Source organism: Microtus pennsylvanicus, chromosome 12, assembly GCF_037038515.1.
Source record: "Microtus pennsylvanicus isolate mMicPen1 chromosome 12, mMicPen1.hap1, whole genome shotgun sequence".
NCBI classification, from domain to species: domain Eukaryota; kingdom Metazoa; phylum Chordata; class Mammalia; order Rodentia; family Cricetidae; genus Microtus; species Microtus pennsylvanicus.
In genome coordinates this window covers 18521504-18540173 of record NC_134590.1, presented here as the reverse complement: position 1 = coordinate 18540173, position 18670 = coordinate 18521504, and the positions used below count along the sequence as shown (strand labels likewise).

Here is an 18670-nt window from a genome sequence, read left to right as displayed (position 1 = left end):
GCATGGAAAAGGGAAGAGTCATATGACTAGGTAATGTTCTCAAAAGGAAACATTTTAAACTATACCATAGCTATTTTTATAAGGATAAAATTATCTTATATTCTAAATTGGGGGGTGACATAAAATGATCTTTACTGACGAGGCTACTATGTCTGAAGGTTTTTAAGAGATACAAAATCTAAGTTACATTGAACAGGTTCATACTTTCATGGTTATCACGATGGATCCGTTTCTTGTTGGCTTTTTTGTTGACTTTGTCCAGGTTTCTTTTTGCCCTTTTTATGGGTGATACTGGAGGTGGGGATACTATTCCGATCACAACTCTTCCTAAAATTTAACAAAAAAAGTTTTCCTGGTGACTTTAAAAACTAAAAGCAAAACATTAAATATATTACATTTCCTTTCAAAGTACCAAAGGAAATGCTGTTACATGTTACAGCTGACACAAATACTAACCAATTTCAACTGTGTCTCTAACAATCTAAATCAGATGATGAAGTCTAAATCACTAATGAAACAAGACTCAATACCCTGTTACTCACTTGAAATCGATAGTTGTCAATGGAGGATTCAAAACAAAATGGAACACTGCAGAAACTAGTAATAAACCTGAAGTAGTGAGCCACGGTGAAGTGTCCTTTAACATAGCTACACCCATCTAAATAGGGAAATAACCTTAACACTTAGTTCCTTGTTAACTCTATAAAGGGACTAGATGCTATGAGTGAGAAAGATATCATCTTTATCAGATACTAATTTTCTCATGTTCTAATATGTTTCATTTTAGGCTGGAAGGACAGCTCACCAGTAAAGAGTTTATACTGCTCTCATAAAGAACCAGAGTTCAATTCCCAGCACCCATCATGGGTGCCTCACAACCACCTGTCCACTCACCTCCAGAGGGATTCAATGATTCTTTGCCTCTGTGTATATCTTCACAGCCTCCCACATACACACAATTAAAATGAAATTTTAAAATTATTCACTTTATGCAATCAGAAACCTCAGCTATTTAAGTGACAATATCTACAAAGTCAGAGAGTCAAATAGCTAGTTATTTTAAAAAAGGGAAAAAAAATCAACACCTCGGCTGAGGAGTTCCATCTGGACAGAACCTTCATCTGGCAATGGATAGAGATAGAGACAGAGACCCACATTGGAGCACCGGACTGAGCTCCCAAGGTCCAAATGAGGAGCAGAAGGAGAGAGAATATGAACAAGGAAGTCAGGACGGAGAGGGGTGCACCCACCCACTGAGACGTGGGGGCTGATCTAATGGGAGCTCACCAAGGCCAGCTGAAATGGGACTGATGGAACATGTGATCAAACCAGACTCTCTGAACGTGTAGGACAAGGAGGGCTGACTGAGAAGCCAAGGACAGTGGCACTGGGTTTTGATCCTACTGCATGTACTGGCTTTGTGGGAGCCTAGACTGTTTGGATGCTCACCTTCCTAGACCTGGATGGAGTGGGGAGGACCTTGGACTTCCCACAGGGCAGGGAACCCTAACTGCTCTTTGGACTGAAGAGGGACGGGGATTTGGGGAGGGGGAAGAAAATGGGAGGAGGGGAGGAAGTGGAAATTTTTAAGTAAAAATAAATAAAAATTAAAAAAATCAACACCTCTAAAATAATGAGAAAAATTTTAATTAAAACCCTATTTTTAGATGTTTGTATATGGGAGGTGATAAAAATATGCAGAATAGAGCCTGTCACATGATAAAATTATTTCAAGCAATGAATCTTTCACTTATAAGACACACTCACCTAAATTAAGTCTTACCTGATGGCCTTTCTTGATAATCTATCCGTTCCCCTCGCCAATATTCGAGAGGTTTCAAACGTATTCTCTTTGTTCTACGAACATTTGGTGAATTGGAGGGCAGTACTGTCAAAGTTAAACAAAAATTCAAAAATTGAGCAAACATAGTAAAGATGCATACCAACTCTTAGAACATAATGTTTCAAATTTTTAGATGCTTGTGCAAATAAAAGTACATGAACCTCTAGATTGGCCAAGAAATAAAAGTTTGATAGTACCCACATGTGAGACTGAACAATGCTACCTTCCATATATTAAACAGAATTTGTTATAATCTGAGATTCCATTAGTTTATGACTGACACTAACCGGCAGAACCACTTCAACCAGGGACGCCCCACCACCACAGTCACAAGGTTCTAGGTAAGTGAACTTGATGTTCCTTCCTGCTCCCCATTTCAGTCTCTCTAGACCAGACTTCAGACCTGCTGCAGCCTGTCCACCTGAGTAAAACCTCCCAGACCATTTCCAAGTCCTCGGGACTCAGTCTCTTCGTGCAGAGTTCTTCCTTACCACATCTCTCAGCCTCTCCTTCTATCCATTCCTTTGTGACTTCTCACTGAACCAAAGAACTACCAGGGACCCCCACAGTCACCACATTTAACTGTGAATAAGGAACTCCAAAGAAATCAGGCTTAGCTGGGACCCAGAATGGGCAATAGCAACCAAGACAAAAAGGTATCTATGCCAAGAATCACTTCAAAAGTCATTAACTTCCTAGATCCCAGGACCAAAAAACCAAACCATAACAAAAAGAAAAAAAAGACATGAATAACCAAAACAGTATAGGACAGTATGTGCCTCTTTAAGAAGCCAGCAACCTTATTATAATAGCCATAGGAAAAGCATTTGAAACACAACAAAAGAACTTCAAAAAAAGAGAAATACTTTGACCCTAATATAAAACCAGATACCCTGAATCTGGTAGAGAACATGGAAAATATAGGAAGACTTTCTGAACAAAACACCAAAAGCATAGGGAGTAAGACTATGGTGATTTAAATGAGAATGGCCCTAAAAGGGTCATTTATTTGAATGTTTGGTTGCCAGCTGGTGAACTGTTCAGAAAGGATTAAAAGATGTGACCTTGTTAGAGGAACTGTGTCACTGGGAGTGGGCTTTAGGTTTTAAAATTCCATACCAGGCTGTCTTGTCACTCTGCCTAGAGACTATGGATCAGGATGTAAGTCCTTGGCTACTGCTCCAGTACAATTCTTGCCTGCCTACTGCCATGCTCTCCAACCTAGTAAAAATTGACTATTCCTTTGACACTGTAAGCAAGCCCCCAAATAAATGCTTCCTTTTATAAGTTGCTTTTTTAAGTTTCATCACATCAACAGAAAAATAACTAAGTCGGAGACCAACAATAAATGACTTCTCATGAAACTGAAAAGCTTCTGTATGGCATAGGACAACATAATTTGAACACAGCAGTAGTCAATAGGATGGAAAAAACTTTACAAATTATGCACCTTAGAGTTCATATCTAGAATATATTAAAAAATAAAAAACTGAGCATCAAGAAAACAAATTAACCTAAATTTAAAAATGGAGTATACAACTAAACAGTGCTGTGGGGCAATGATCTTGTGCCCTGTAAAGATTTCTCAGTTGTATTGCTTTAATAAAATGCTAATTGGCCAGTAGCCAGGCAAGAAGTATAAGCAGAGCAATGAGAACTCAGTCTGCAGGTGTCACCCAGACACAGAGGAAACAAGATGAGAATGCCTCATTGATAAAAGGTACCAAGCCACGTGGCTAACACAGACAAGAATTATAGGTTAATGTAGGCTGTAAGAGTTAGTAAGACGCCTGAGCTAATAGGCCAATCAGTTTATAATTAATGTAGACCTCTGTGTGTTTCTTTGGGCCAAACAGCTGTGGGATGGTGAGAAAAAGAAACCTCTGTCAACAAAACAGAGTTCTCAAAAGATAAAACAAAAATAGCTGAGAAATACTTTTAAAAAGGTCAACATCCTTAACAATCAAGGAAGTATAAATTAAAATTATCTTGAGATTTCACAATACACTATGAAATGCTGAGATCTAAACAAGTATTACTAACCTGGATGTATTTTCCCTGTTAAAAAAATTAAGTTATATTTATAGAGAGATTCAATAATACAATTTTCTTCAATGGGAATAATGTAAGAATAAATTATTCACCTAATTTGTGATGTATATTACTATCTGGTAGTACATTAGAACTTCTTCTTCTTAAATCTGAAAAATACAAAAGATAGTATTATAAACAATACAACAATGACTGCTATTCTATATTGATTTAAAGTGTTTTCTAATCAACTTGTACTAAGTATTATAAATAAGATTTAAACCTGAAAATATAATTTATACTTTCTCTTTTCATTGAAAAACAACACAAACTAAGGAAAAAAACAGTACAAAATCTCTTTACTCTTTGATACAATAAACATATTTAAAGAGCACAACCATTAAAATTAACAAAAAAAAAACAAATATTATCTATTATCCATGAATGGCAAATAAGCCACTAGCAAATAAAAAGGCATGGCATAATGGTGAGTAAATAATTTCAATAATGTTACCTACAATCACCCACAACTTTCTTCTTAAAGTTCTAATAGTAAAATCACTCCCAGGTTCTCAATTTAGCAACATTCTAAAACATCATCGATTTGTCATAGATTTTTTTCCACATTGTATACACATGTGATCTTTATTAAGAAATAGAATTACAATATTGTATGGGGGCCCAAATTGGTCAGTCCATCTAGTCTACTCTGCACCGCCACTCCCAATCCTCAGATCTATCCGTAATCCTAGATCCAGTGCCCAGGCCTAATTTTCTGAGCTCCCATTCTCAGCCCCATGCTCTCTTCAACCTCCAGGCTTGGGCCAGGATGCACATTCTGTGTCTGTGTACTATCCCAGCATCCTCTGTGTCCTAATACTTCAATTCACCTGTACCATATCCAACACTCACATGCTATGCTCTGTCTTAGCCTACTGTGTCCATATCACATGCAAAACCAATGAAAAAAGTCCATATGCCCACATTTTATCACAAAAGAAAAATATTAAAAATCAGAGTATGTTCCCTCTAAATCCACCAACCCATAGAAGTTCTCTAAAGAAAATTATTGAAATGAACTCCAGGATACCTTGTTCAAGAACTGCCATAAACTTTAAAGAATTCAAGAGAGTTTAAAGAAGAAACAGCTCAATGAACTTAAAGAAAATAAATGCCTAACTGATGCCCATGAAAACACGAACATGATGAGGCTGATGAAAATGATAAAAACACCAGAATTCAAAATTCAATAAAGAGACGTAGATTGAAGAGACAAAAATGAATAAAAGAGAAAAAAAGTAAAACCTTAATAATCCAACAAGAAAACTTAGGAGAATATCAGGACTCAAAGATAAAGCAGAAGAATAAGACCACACAAGTAAAGAATATAAAAATTTTTTTAAAAAAACCTACAAAAATGAAACATGTAGAAACCATGGAACACTATGAAAAGAAAAATTATAGACAGAGATGAGGAGCAAGAATCCCAAGTCAATGGAACAGATCAGGATCTTTAACAAGATAATAAAATGAAATGTCTCCAAATTAAGGAAAACATACCCATACAGATACATAGTTAAAACACTAAGTATGCAGAACAAAGAAAGAATATTTAAAGCCACGTGGGGAAAAAAAAAACACTTGACATAAAGAAAACTAGAAGTTCTAAGAGATCATGGGTGACAACCTAGACTACAGTACCCAACAAAACTATCAATCCTAGTAGAAGAAAAAATACTCCAGAATATTAAAAGGCTAAAAGAATTCATGTCTACCAAACCAGCTCTAAAGAGAATACTGGAAGCAACACTTCTTTTTTTGTTTGTTTGTTTGTTTTTTTTGTTTTTTCGAGACAGGTTTCTCTGTAGCTTTGGAGCCTGTCCTGGAACTAGCTCTTGTAGACCAGGTTGGCCTCAAACTCACAGAGATCTGCCTGCCTCTGCCTCCCAAGTGCTGGGATTAAAGGTGTGCACAATCATCGCCCGGCCAACACTTCTATTTCTAAACAGAAAAATACAAGAGACTATAGAAATATAAAGAATATAAAAAATATAGAAATATAAGAGACTAGAAAAAAACAAAACAAATGGAACTATAATTAGTGAAATAAAAGTACAACTAAAAACACAAACGGAGAAGAAGAAAAAGAAGAATGCAATCACCACAAACCAGTAAATACTTATGATCTCAACTCTACAATCAAAAGACAGATCAGCTGACTGGATCAAAACACAAAATTCATCTTTCTGCTTGCTACATGAAACTTGACTTATCTTAACAATGAAAGTGAGTAAGCAAAAAAAGGTATTCCAATCAAATGCAACCAGAAAGCAAGAAAGTCTTGCTAACTTACTATTTGATTAAATAGGCTTCAAGCTAAAACTAATCAGAATAAGGAAAAATGCATCATTCTAATCAAGTAAATTAATCAAGAAGACATCTCTATCCTAAACACACATGCACCAAACTCTGGAGTGCACAATGTCATAAAAGTGAACTACTGACATGAAAAAAAATCAAATTAACATCAACCTATTAATACTATGCAATTTCAATATCCTACTTTCTGCAATGGACAGGTCATCTGAACAAAAAGTAAACAGAAATATCAGAATTAACTGACCACTGAACTTAACAGATATCTACAGATTACTCTATCCAAAGAATATATATCTACTCAGCAGCACATGTAAAGTTCTCTAAAAGAGATATCCTGAAGAATTCTTACGAATTCAGAAAGATTGAAATAACTCTGTAGAGCCAATCTGACCATGATAAAACAATAAAACTTAAAACAACAAACAAATCTCCAGTAAGGATACAAACTCATGGTGAATAAAAAACTCATAAATGAATGATTAATGAGTCAAAAAAGAAATCTAGAAAGAAGGGGAAAAAATCTTCCTGGAACTAAATGAAAATGAAAGCATAGCATAATAAAACTCCTGGGACATGAGGGAAATGTGTAAGTGCTTACATTTTGAAATCAATAAAAGCACAAATAGCTTAATAATGCAACTCAAAAGGATAAACCAGAACAAATCAAATCAATTTTAATGTCAATTAAAGCAGAAATTAATTAAATAGAAGCAAAGAAAAGAATACAAAGAATTAACAAATATAGGAGATGGATCTCTGAGGAGATAAGATTGGCAGACCACTGATCCAACTAGCCAAAAGAAAGGATGCAAATTAACAGAGAAACATATCAGATACCAGAGAAATTAAGAATAAGTGAATACTTTAAAAATACTCCATTAAGTTGGGAAATCTAAAAGAAATGAACAAATTTCTAGATTTATCCAAATTACAAAGGGGAGGGAATTATGTAATGATACTTCAACTTTTTTAAGTGCTCCCCCCCCAAAAAAAAGCCTCAGCAACAGTTTCATTTCCTTCTTGAATTTCTGCTGGCCAGAGTGACTTGCTATACTAATTGAACACACAAAAATTACTTTCTGAGACTAATGTTATTACATCCAAAATCCTAACAAGATATGTAAATTCCACTAGGGGGTCAAACTTTGAGGAAGACAATAATGCTATCAACTACCCTAGATTGTCATGCTTTCAGAAAACCCAAGACAGCCACATGAATAGGCAGTACAGAGAAAAAGATTCTGAGACAGCTCAGTGTGCTGTCTATTTGAGATGGGTGCCAAATACAGAAATGAGGAACTCATTTTGAAGATATAGTTCAATTAAACTTCAGAAATTGCAAGTAAATACCTTGTATCTAACTATCATATCATAAATGTATCTTCCTAAGAACTGCCTAGACAAATTGCCAGAACCATGTAAAATAAATCAATAGCTGTATTAAGCTATTGAGTTTTAAGATAGCAATGAAGCAATAAGGTTGGAATATTTCATGTTCATGAGCTACTTATATTGACTATATATAAACATTTTCCTGAAAAGTTGGTTCAAGCTTTGAGAAAACAAAATATTGTTTAAAATTTACTAAATAAAACATAGAATTGTTAATTTGGAAAAAACTCTAGTGTCTATAAAACTGAATTGCCCTGTACTAAATAAATCTGTGGAGATCAAAAGCAGATGAGTGTTTTCCCAGGCCTGAGAAGAAGAGAAGAGAAGATGGCTGGTGAAGGATATGGCACTGGGGCAGGGCCAGGGCAATGACAAAATATTCTAAAGTTGGCTACAATGATGACTACATACTAAGCTAATTATGACATGTGAAGTTTACCTCCGAAATCAAGCTGTTATCACCTCCGCTCCAATCCAATTTACCATGTAATCTGCATGTGAGTAGATGCTTTATCTTTGCTGAAAAAATTCCCACAGCAGTGGACCTTGAAGGCGTCTGGTAGATAATTGAATGCATGAGAATAATGGGAATGAGGTTTCCTACTGTTTGAAAAAGGGCTTATACAAACAGAAAAGAGAGTTCTGTACTGTGCTGGAACTGGAGGTATTGAGATAAATCTGTGCTTTCTAGATATAAATATAGATAGTTGCTTGCTGGATAGTTTTTGTCAACTTGACACAGGCTAGGGTCATCTGGGAAGAAGAAATATGAATCAAGAAAATGCCTGCATAGGATTGGCTTGTAGGCAAGTCTGCAGAGCATTCTGATTATATAGGAGGGCCTCTGCATCAGCTCCTGCCTCCAGGTCTTCATCCTGTTCGAATTCCTGTCCTAACTTCCCTCTGGGATAAACTATGATTGGAACTATATGCTGAAATATACTCTTTCCTCCGCAAGTTGCTATTGGTCATGTTGTTTTATCACATCAGCAAAACCCTAAGTTAGATGACACTGTATTACATACAGTCTGTCTCAGAGTATCAGTCTCTCTCCCTCCACCGTGTGTGTGTGTGTGTGTGTGTGTGTGTGTGTGTGTGTGTGTGTTCCTATCCTACCCAGAAAGAAAAAAAAAAACCCTAGAACCAAAGGTATGTCAATAATAACAACACTTGTCTTGGATTCTAAATGCCACGGTACATCAATAAGAATCAGGTATTTTTCAAAGCAATTATTGATTGCAGAATTAAAAGTACATCTTATGGAACAACTTATGTCCCCCAACTCCCAAAAAGGCAATATTCCAAAAATGACAGATTCATGACAAAGAAGGAGTCAGTTAAAATAACAGCAAATGATGAAATCTATCACTGTTTGAGTTTTAGAAGAAATGATAGTTAAAAATGATGGAGAAAGGTCATTGGTTAAAATAAAAGAAGCTGCTTGGCTCTCATTGGTTAGGAGATAGGTGGGAGGAGTAAACAGAACAGAATGCCGGGAGGAAGAGGAAGTGAGGTCAGACTCGACAGCTCTCCTCTTGGGAGCAGACACCTCAGAGAGAGACGCCATGTCCCAGCTCCCAGGCAGACGCAAGCAATAAAGCTCCGACCCAGGATGGACATAGGCTAGAATCTTCCCGGTAAGCGCACCTAGGGGCGCTACACAGTTGATAAGAAATGGGCTAGTCCAGGTGTGAGAATTAGCCTAGAAGAGGCTAGATAGAAATGGGCCAAAGCAGTGTTTAAAAGAATACAGTGTCTGTGTAATTATTTCGGATAAAGCTAGCCGTGTGGGCGGCCGGGTGCCGGGAAAATAGCCCGCCGCTCCTATTACTACAAATGGCTCCCACGTGATGGACTAAACCCACTTAAAAAACCTGAGAAGGCTTAAAAATAAGGGAGAGAGCGTTTAACACAGATTTTTGCTGTTTGTTGGTGGCGTGCTGTAGAGAGATTTCCTGATTCGGCAACAGCAGCAGAAAAAACGCTGTGTCATTTCAAAGCGTGGCTTCCTGGGGCTGTGCCGCCAGTGCAAACTCTGGCTTTATGTTTGTGTTCCCACTTGGGATCCGAAGGAGAGTGCTCTGAGACCTTGACAATGACTCAGAGCTCCCCGCCTGCTCCTGGGAAGAAGGCAGAATCAGGCTTAGGCAGGCGGAAGAGCATGGCGGATTCCTGCCGCCCTACAGAGACGTGTTTTCAGACTGCAAAGTGCTCTACGTGTCAGATTTGGATGTAACTTGGATGAAAAGAATTTCTGTGCTGCGTGCTCAGTCTCAGAATTAAAGTGCTGAGTGCCGCTCCTACCTGGCGGCCCCAGAGCTAGCACAAAATGGTACATCCTCCATTTTGAAATTTTCCTGACTCAGCTTCAGCTGCAAATCCCTGCAGCTCATTAAGAGGTCCTGCCACTAAACACTTAAACGGTGGTGACAAAAAGCTGAACGCATGCTTTTCGGTTTTCAGCTGTAGCAGGAAAAAAGCTGTGCGTTTAAAAATGCCCGCTTTCTGGGCCATCCTGCCAGGGCAAACTCTGACTGTTTGAGGCAGGAGGGCCGGCTACCGAGAGAGGATTTGAGTGTTGTCTGTTGTAGCTTGCTGGCTGGCAGGGACCTTGAAACGCCATAGAGTTGTTGCAGTAAACACGGCTACAGCCAGTACCTCAGCCATGAGGCTGGAAAGCTAAGGAATGGACTGGATCTAGCTGGCAAAGCCACGCCTTTAGTCCTTTTGATATTGCTTGGTAAATTAAAGACTCATGTGATCAGAAAAAGAGAGATATACAGTAAAGAGAGATTCAAAGACAGAGAAAATTTTTAAATGATTTAAAGTGTGTTAAAAATATATGCAGACTAAAAGTTAAAATTCTTAAAGTAAACCTCTGTGACTTCAAGGTGTGGTAGCACACGCCTTTAATCCCAGTGCCTAGAAGGCAGAGACGAACAGATCTCTGAGTTCAAGGTGTAGTAGCAAACACCTTTAATCCCAATGCCTGGGAGGCAGAGACAGGCGGATCTCTGAGAGTTCAAAGACAGCCTGGTCTACAGGGTTATTCCAGGTCTACAGATATACGCTCAAAAAGCAAAAAGTTAACCTAGGAATGTCACAGCTTAGATTCTTAAGCGCCTAGTGATTTAAAGGCGTAAATCAAAAGTGCTCCTGGATAGTAAAAAATTGCAGATTCACAATAGGACAGATTCAGACCACTAAATGAATCACACTGTTGGATGATTGTACGTAGGCTTGGGAGAGAGAAGAAAAAGAATATAGAAAATAAAGTTAATGTTAAAAAAGAAAAGGTAAAGTCTTTAAAGAGACAGAGTACAGATAGTTAAGAGATTAAAAGAAATAAAGAAAAATAAGCCGCGTAAAGATGGAAAATTCACAGAGAGTCTGGATTATGTACATTGTGTTTTCTTTAAAATTTTTGACTGTGAAGGAGCTAAGTACAGAGAGACATTTCATTATATGGGCTGCCAAGTGGAACCAGAACGGATATCATGAGGGTATGACTTCAGAATTTGGGTCTAAGGATATGATGCTTTGGAGAGAGTATTCTTTTTTTTCACAGAGGACCAGACCCTTTGGATTTCTTCTATCCCGATTTGGTATGATGGACCACGACCTCCCGAAAGGTTCCTGTGAACGCCCTCAGAAAATTGCTTCGCTCAACTGCCAACTGAGATGAAATTAGCACACAGGTTATACCATGAAAGACCTAATTAACGACGCCCCCATTCAGCAGGAAGCAGTTTGGAGAGAAAAAACTGCGCCCATGTTCCCAAATATTGTTTATAAATGTTCTTTTACATTTAAAGGGGGAAATGATATAGGTATGAATAATTTGCATTGATAGAGATTTAAGGTCAATTTTGTTATATGTATAAATGTTTCTGATGTAACTTTTACTTGATAACTGTTTTGTTATATGTAATTTTGCTATGTTAAAGTTAAAGCCTTTTTTTTGTTTAAACCGAAAAAGGGGAAATGATGGAGGAAGGTCATTGGTTAAAATAAAAGAAGCTGCTTGGCTCTCATTGGTTAGGAGATAGGTGGGAGAAGTAAACAGAACAGAATGCCGGGAGGAAGAGGAAGTGAGGTCAGACTCGACAGCTCTCCTCTTGGGAGCAGACACCTCAGAGAGAGACGCCATGTCCCAGCTCCCAGGCAGACGCAAGCAATGAAGCTCCGACCCAGGATGGACATAGGCTAGAATCTTCCCGGTAAGCGCACCTAGGGGCGCTACACAGTTGATAAGAAATGGGCTAGTCCAGGTGTGAGAATTAGCCTAGAAGAGGCTAGATAGAAATGGGCCAAAGCAGTGTTTAAAAGAATACAGTGTCTGTGTAATTATTTCGGATAAAGCTAGCCGAGCCGGCAGCTGGGGTGTTGGGGACGCAGCCCTGCCGCCGCCCATATTACTACATAAAAACTATAACACCACAGAGAAAAAACTAAATATTTTTTAAAGGATGATGCATCTGGACCATTTCAACAAATTTCCAACTATAAAGCAGTAATCTCAGGAGTACATCCACATTTACTGTTACTGAAAATTTAAATAAACACAGAATACTTTACTGTATATTCATAGTGCCATAGAAAGCAAGATAGTAGAAAACAGTAACTTACCCGAACTCTCCTGATCCTTTTCATCACCCATGTCAGAATTATTGCTTTTAGACATTACATGATCCTTGAACCTGGAAGGTCCACTTAAGAACAAAATAAACCATAAAAATTGTGCTTTTATAACTATGATCATGTCTTAAAACTGCCATCAATGTCTTTCCTATGAAACTAAAAGTGATACAATAGGTCAACAAGAATGTGTTTCCATGCAGCATGAAGCAAGAACTGCGATTTGATCCCATAGAGTCAAATCTGATAAATACAAATTTATATAAATGAGAGAGAGAGAGACAGAGAGAGAGAGAGGAAGACAGAGACAGAGAGACTGACTGATTAAGTAGCTCAGGCCCTGGGCCTCCTTACTGTAGCCTAAACTGGTCTAGAATTTGCAATCCTCCTGTCTCAGCCTCTTGAGTGTTTGGATTATAGGCATCATCACCAAGCTCAGCTAGAATATTTAAAGTTAATTCATGAATCACTTATAAATTTAGTCAAGTCCAATAACAATATTCTTTCACACAAATAAGAGAAATCAGCAAGCATATCTTAATTTTCATTTTTTGTAGATGATTTCTTTTAAAATTAAGATATTTTAATAACACACCCACAAATTCTGTGACAATCTTCAAAAGATAAAGTCCCATTTCCCTTTTCCTGACTGTGGTCTGGACTTGTGATGACTTGTTTCTAATGAACAGAAAACTATAACCGTGAGTATAGAACTCCAGAGGGTAAGTAAACTATAACCGTGAGTATAGAACTCCAGAGGGTAAGTAATTGAAAAGGCATTTGATACTATCTTCTCTCAGATCATTTGTTTTGTAGGAAGTCAGCTGCCACATTATAAGAAACAAAGGCCAACTACCAAAAGACAGCAAAGAATTGCAACCTTCAACCAACAGTCATGAGACATAAATGGATATTCTAGTTGTAGTCAAGTCAACAAAGGGATAGAAAAGAAAAAGACACCTCCAAGGCCAAAACAGCTAGCTAAGCCTTGTCCAGATTTCTAGCCCCACAGAGAGTAAATAGCAAAAATAAATTATGTTTGGAAGTAACATAGAAATGGATAACTAGTACAGTGAGTAACTTCTATTTTCACTACACTATATACACACCTTTCTTCCCAAATTGAATTTTTAGGCTCCCCTGCATTGGAATTAGACTTCATTGATGATTTACGTGTATATTCCCCAGTATGAGACTTTAAATGAACATTCTGTGAAGTCATAACACTGTTTTGATACTTAGAGCCTCCTGTAGGTCTATGGGGAAAAAGAAAAGGTTAAAATTATTTTTCAAAAGTTCTTTCTTCTAGAAACAATATACAAATGTTTGTACAAGCAATATAAAATTAGCTACAGCAAGCATAAGTTCATCATGTTCAGACCTTGAGATTTAAAACTAGGTTCACAAAGGTATCTGGTCTACCAAGACTCCCAATTAAAAAGAAATAAAAATAGAGAAAACAGTACAAACCTGACCTGAGAATTAGAAAGAGTGACGATGAGTGACACTGACTCTAATAGTCGATGGCATCTACTGTACAGCTACATACTGATCGTTCCCAGTTTTACAATAAGGAAACAAGTTCAGAGTGGTACTATTCCTCGGTGTCATCCAGCAAATTGCAGAGCCTAGATTTAATAACAACTTTGACCAAGTCCTTTATGCTTATTCCCCCTCTGAGTACTAAATAACAGACAAATTACTAAATTCTCAATGGGGAAAAGAAAAAAAGTTATATTGTAAATACAACAGAAATTACCCAGAAATATCAAGACTTTTCTTCTGAGTTGGGTCTGCCTCGTTTTCCAGTGGCTCACTCTGAGAACCAGAAATTTCATCATGACTAACACTTCTTCTAGAACCCTTCGTATTCAAAGTCTTCTGTACTCTTGAGCTGCTCTCTGTCTTCCGTCTTTTTGATGGAGAAGGTTTTTTCCCAGTATTCTTAGATAACCGACTTTTCCTAGTCCGCCTTTTTCCATTGTGACGCACCACTGACAATTTACTTTCTCTTGAAAAGCTTCTATCAACAGAACCTGAAAGATTCAATGACAACTTCAAATAGCATGTTTGTTCAAATGAAAAGATCAATGTCATTATATTTACATATAAATGCACATACCAATTTCATAAGCTAAATTTGTTTTCACATAAAAAATCTTATATTTTTTTCAGTTGTATTTATAGGACATGTACTAGATTTATTTGTTTTTTTTTAAGATTTATATATTATGTATACAATGCTTTGCCTGTATGTGTCCCTGCAGGCCAGAAGTTGGCACCAGATTTTTTTTTTATTACAGGTGGTTGTGAGCCACCATGTGGTTGCTAGGAATTGAACTCAGGACCTTTGGAAAAACAATCAGTGCTCTTAACCACTGAGCCACCTCTCCAGCCCCAATGTACTAGATTTATTAAATTCACCACAAACTTCCTTAGTAATTTTGTCTCTGGCTCTACCCATTACTCACCTGACCATCTGTAATAATAAACGTCAATTTAATAGAATCTAAATCTCCCAGGAAATGGGTCTCTGGGTATGCCTACAAGGAGGTTTCATGGATTGTGTTAACTAAAGTGAGAAGACCGACCCGCACACATGTGGGTGGCACCATTCCTCGGCTGCCATCTTGGATCCTGGATGGCACAGGTAGAGAGGGTGCTGTTCTCTGTTTCCTGAGCATAGAGGCAATATAAGCAGCTAGCCTCCTGACGCCGTACCTTAGCTTCCAGAACTGTAAGGCAAAATAAACCCTTTCTCTCTGAAGCTGCTTTTATCAGAGTAGTTTGTCACACCAACAGAAAGTTGCTAAGACATCGCCTGTAAGATCTGAGTGTTTGTTGTAATTCCAAACGATCAGTTTATCATCTTTCTTTGTAAAAGCCTATCCAGTCATAGCATCTTGTACTAAAGTAGTGCTCAATTTTATCATCCCCTGACATCTCTTTCTTATCTTTATCTTTCATCTGATTTTTAAACATCTATCATTACATGGATTATTTTACCTATAGTGTCTTCCCTCATAGAATGTAGTCTTCTGAAGTACAAGGACTTCTGATTTTGGATATGTTTGTCCACGGCACACTGTGTAACTTTATACTTCCTAACTGACAATATTTCTGTTGGTAAACCATTTTAACCTTGTCTTTGTAACATATTCCTATAGAATGGGAATAGTCACATAGAACCCCAGAAAGAATTACTGTAGGGCCCTTTCAACAAAGATAATCTAAATAAAAATACTTACCTTCCTCTGGTTTTACCAGCCACCACTCAGATGGACAATGAGAAATTCTACCACTTCTGACAATCTCTTGCTCTTGTTTGTCCTTGGAACCACCAGAGAAACTTTTCTTCCCGGATTTTTCCATATCTTTTTGGATGCTATGCTTTCTCTTTTTATTTTCTAATGTAAAGAAAAACCATAAAACTATTCAAAACATCAGTTTTCAAAGTTCACAACAGACTTCAAAAAAATAAAACTCAATTACAGAAACATCTTACGTTTATCCCATGGGCTAGTTTCACATACATGTCTTTAAAAAAACGTATGTTTTCAAGCAGATCTCTGATTTTCTGTCAATTAAATGTTAAATACTTTACACTGTTAGTCATAAACTAAAAGAGAATATGCATGTATGTACTTGCAGGCACATGCATTCAAGTGCCTAAGTATAGAAACCAAAGGACAACCTTAGATGCCATCTCTTCTCCTTATTTATTTATTTTTATTTTATTTTATCTTTTATTGAGAGAGTTACTGCCTAGAACTCAACCATTAGGCTATGCTTACTGGCCATCAACCCTTTCTCTGCCTCCCTAGTCCTGGCATTACAAACGTGTAAAACCACAACAGTTATATTTTTCTAACTTGGGTTTTGGGGATCAAAATCAAGTTATTCTGCTTGAAAGATGAGTATTGTGCCACCTCCCTAGTCTGAGTATCTTTTGAAAAACAAAATAGTTTCTTTGTACTTACCACTATACAAAATAAAACAGTTAATTACTGACTTACCTTTTAATTGTTTTGTAATCTAATTTTGAAAAAAGAAATTTAAAGATTAAGTATGATTAAATTATAAACCTTGAAATGAGATTACTTTGGATTAACCCTACCAGCTCATGTATCCATAAAACTGATCAAACAAAACTTGGGATGACAGCAGGCAAAGTGAGAAATCAGAGCTAGAAGAAAGCAAGCATTGTTAGCTTTGATGGCAGAGAAGGACCATCAGTCAAAGACGATGGGTAGCTCAACAGGATGGGAAGGTAAGGAGCAAAACTCTTACATACACACCAGAAACTGAGCTTAACAAAGATATTTTTTTCCGTCCTATGAAACTTCTGACTTAAAAATTATATAAGACTGAAAAAAATGTAAGTGTGTTGTTTATTCTACTGTGTGGCAATTTGTAACAATGGAAAAATCACAATCAGTATAGCAACACATCAGAACATCATATTCATTAACCAGTCTTTACTGAACATATTTATGAAGATATAAAGATTTATGGCCATATTGGATAGAGACTTATTTTCTCTTCTACTTTCATCCTATATACATATGTATTTGTCAATCTACATACACACACAATATGTTAGCAGGAGAAAGCGTTTCATTAACTTGTTTACAGTCTTTCACTTCTTCATGTGTGTTTCTGTCATGGGATCTATTTAAATAAAAAGAGAGTGACTCTGCACTGAACTAAACCTAGAGAGATTGTCAAAAAGAACCCCCAAAAGGTTTCTGAATCTTTGTAGGCAGCTTTACTTTGCCTATCTCCCAAAGCTAAGCAACTATAAAATAATGAAAGAATACTTATACTTTGAATTTCTATTAACACTTACCAACAGGGGATATCTGCTTGTTGGGAATAGGTTTATTTCTTGCCCCTTCACAATCTTCCATATTTCTTTTTGAATTTAGTTGTAATTTGTCAGTATTTGACATATTCCTCTTTTTCTTTTTACCCTGTCCCATATCAAGTTGCTCTTCAACTACTTTAGGCTTTGATACTCTTTGCTTCTTCTGTCTTCTAGTCCTTTTGCTTTCAGATGTTTTTTTGGCATTCTCAGAATGTATGTTATTCTCTGTAGAACTATAATCACTTTCCAATTCATCTATATAACTAGTCCCCAGGATTTTTTCAACAGAGGGCTGAGATGTCTCTATTGGGGAAGCCTTATGAAACTGTGTGTCATGTATCAAAGACGTAGCTGGCACACTATGAGGTTTTTCTCCCGGTTTCTTATCTTTAGCAGCTACAATGTTTTCAGGAGATGGCAAGTGGTGGCTCTGATGTCTGTCTTTTCTTGGAATTTTCACCCAAGGTTGACTTTCAAAACTTCTCCCCGATTCTTCAATAATAAATTCATCTTCTAACAATGTCCTGGCCTTTGGAGATGAGTGAGGTGAAATTGCTGCTGTGTGCCTAACACTGGAACTGAAACAAAACATGATTTTAACAGTTAAAGTAGCTGAAGTTTCATCTTTGTTTAGTGAATAAAATATTCTATACAGGAAATGCAATCACTTCTCCTTGATTTTCTCTTAATTTTAATCTCCATTTTATAATATTAAGATCATAGAAATTTAAAGTTGGTCATTTACTTTGATGCCCCTAAATCAATAAACACACTAAAACCTTGAAATTCACAACTGTATAATTACAACCCAAACGTATTTACTTACAATAGAAAGTGCATGCCATATCTATATGTTTGATGAAACTATTTGTACATATATGTTCAATTCTTCATATCTAAAACATTAGCAATATTCAATATAATAAACCATCATATCTAATATTTTAAGAGAACTGATCTTGAATGGTTTATCTTTTTTATATCTGATAGAACTCTACTCATAATAGCACCAAATACACAGATGTTAAGTGAAAGTAATAATTATTCATATAAATGAACTATAACATATAAAATTTCATATTAAGTTCCAATAGCGCATGCTTATTTTCACACATATATCAATATCATAGTAACAGTTCAGAACTAAGTTGTCTAGGGTGCCACAGGCACAAGAAATCTAGTGCTATATAAAAGAAACATGATTCTTATTAAAAGCAGACAATGCCACACAATTTGTTGTTATGAGGTCAAATAATGTTATCCTGCTACAGCCTTCTTTCCCCACACAGCTAACCCTAAATTTATTTAGTAAGGAAGCAATATCATCTTTGTATACACTCAGTTATAAAAGGATTACAAACTTGCTAAAATATTCATAAAAGGACACATTTGTACATCTTAGGCAATTCACACATTTATTGATTGTTCTGGTTGGTGTTTTTGTTTTGTTTTGTTTTTTATTTGTTGTTTGTAGAAGAGAGAGAGACAGAGACAGAGACCATAGATTGTCCTAAGTGGGA

At 36.7% G+C, this 18670-nt stretch overlaps 1 protein-coding gene across 2 annotated transcripts in view; it reads right to left on the bottom strand.

The window, feature by feature from the left end:
• Positions 1-18670, bottom strand: part of Cenpc (centromere protein C) — a 45491-nt gene that overhangs the window by 11327 nt on the left and 15494 nt on the right. The window contains exons 8-15 of one of the 2 annotated variants that reach the window (XM_075942996.1): positions 17133-17728; positions 15532-15690; positions 14043-14319; positions 13393-13539; positions 12275-12357; positions 3988-4044; positions 1784-1888; positions 205-327 (exon numbers count right to left, since the gene is read on the bottom strand). In XM_075942996.1, coding sequence (XP_075799111.1) covers positions 205-327; positions 1784-1888; positions 3988-4044; positions 12275-12357; positions 13393-13539; positions 14043-14319; positions 15532-15690; positions 17133-17728 — 1547 coding nt within the window. The remainder of the gene's footprint in view (positions 1-204; positions 328-1783; positions 1889-3987; positions 4045-12274; positions 12358-13392; positions 13540-14042; positions 14320-15531; positions 15691-17132; positions 17729-18670) is intronic. The other variant, XM_075942997.1, reaches the window with a different exon arrangement.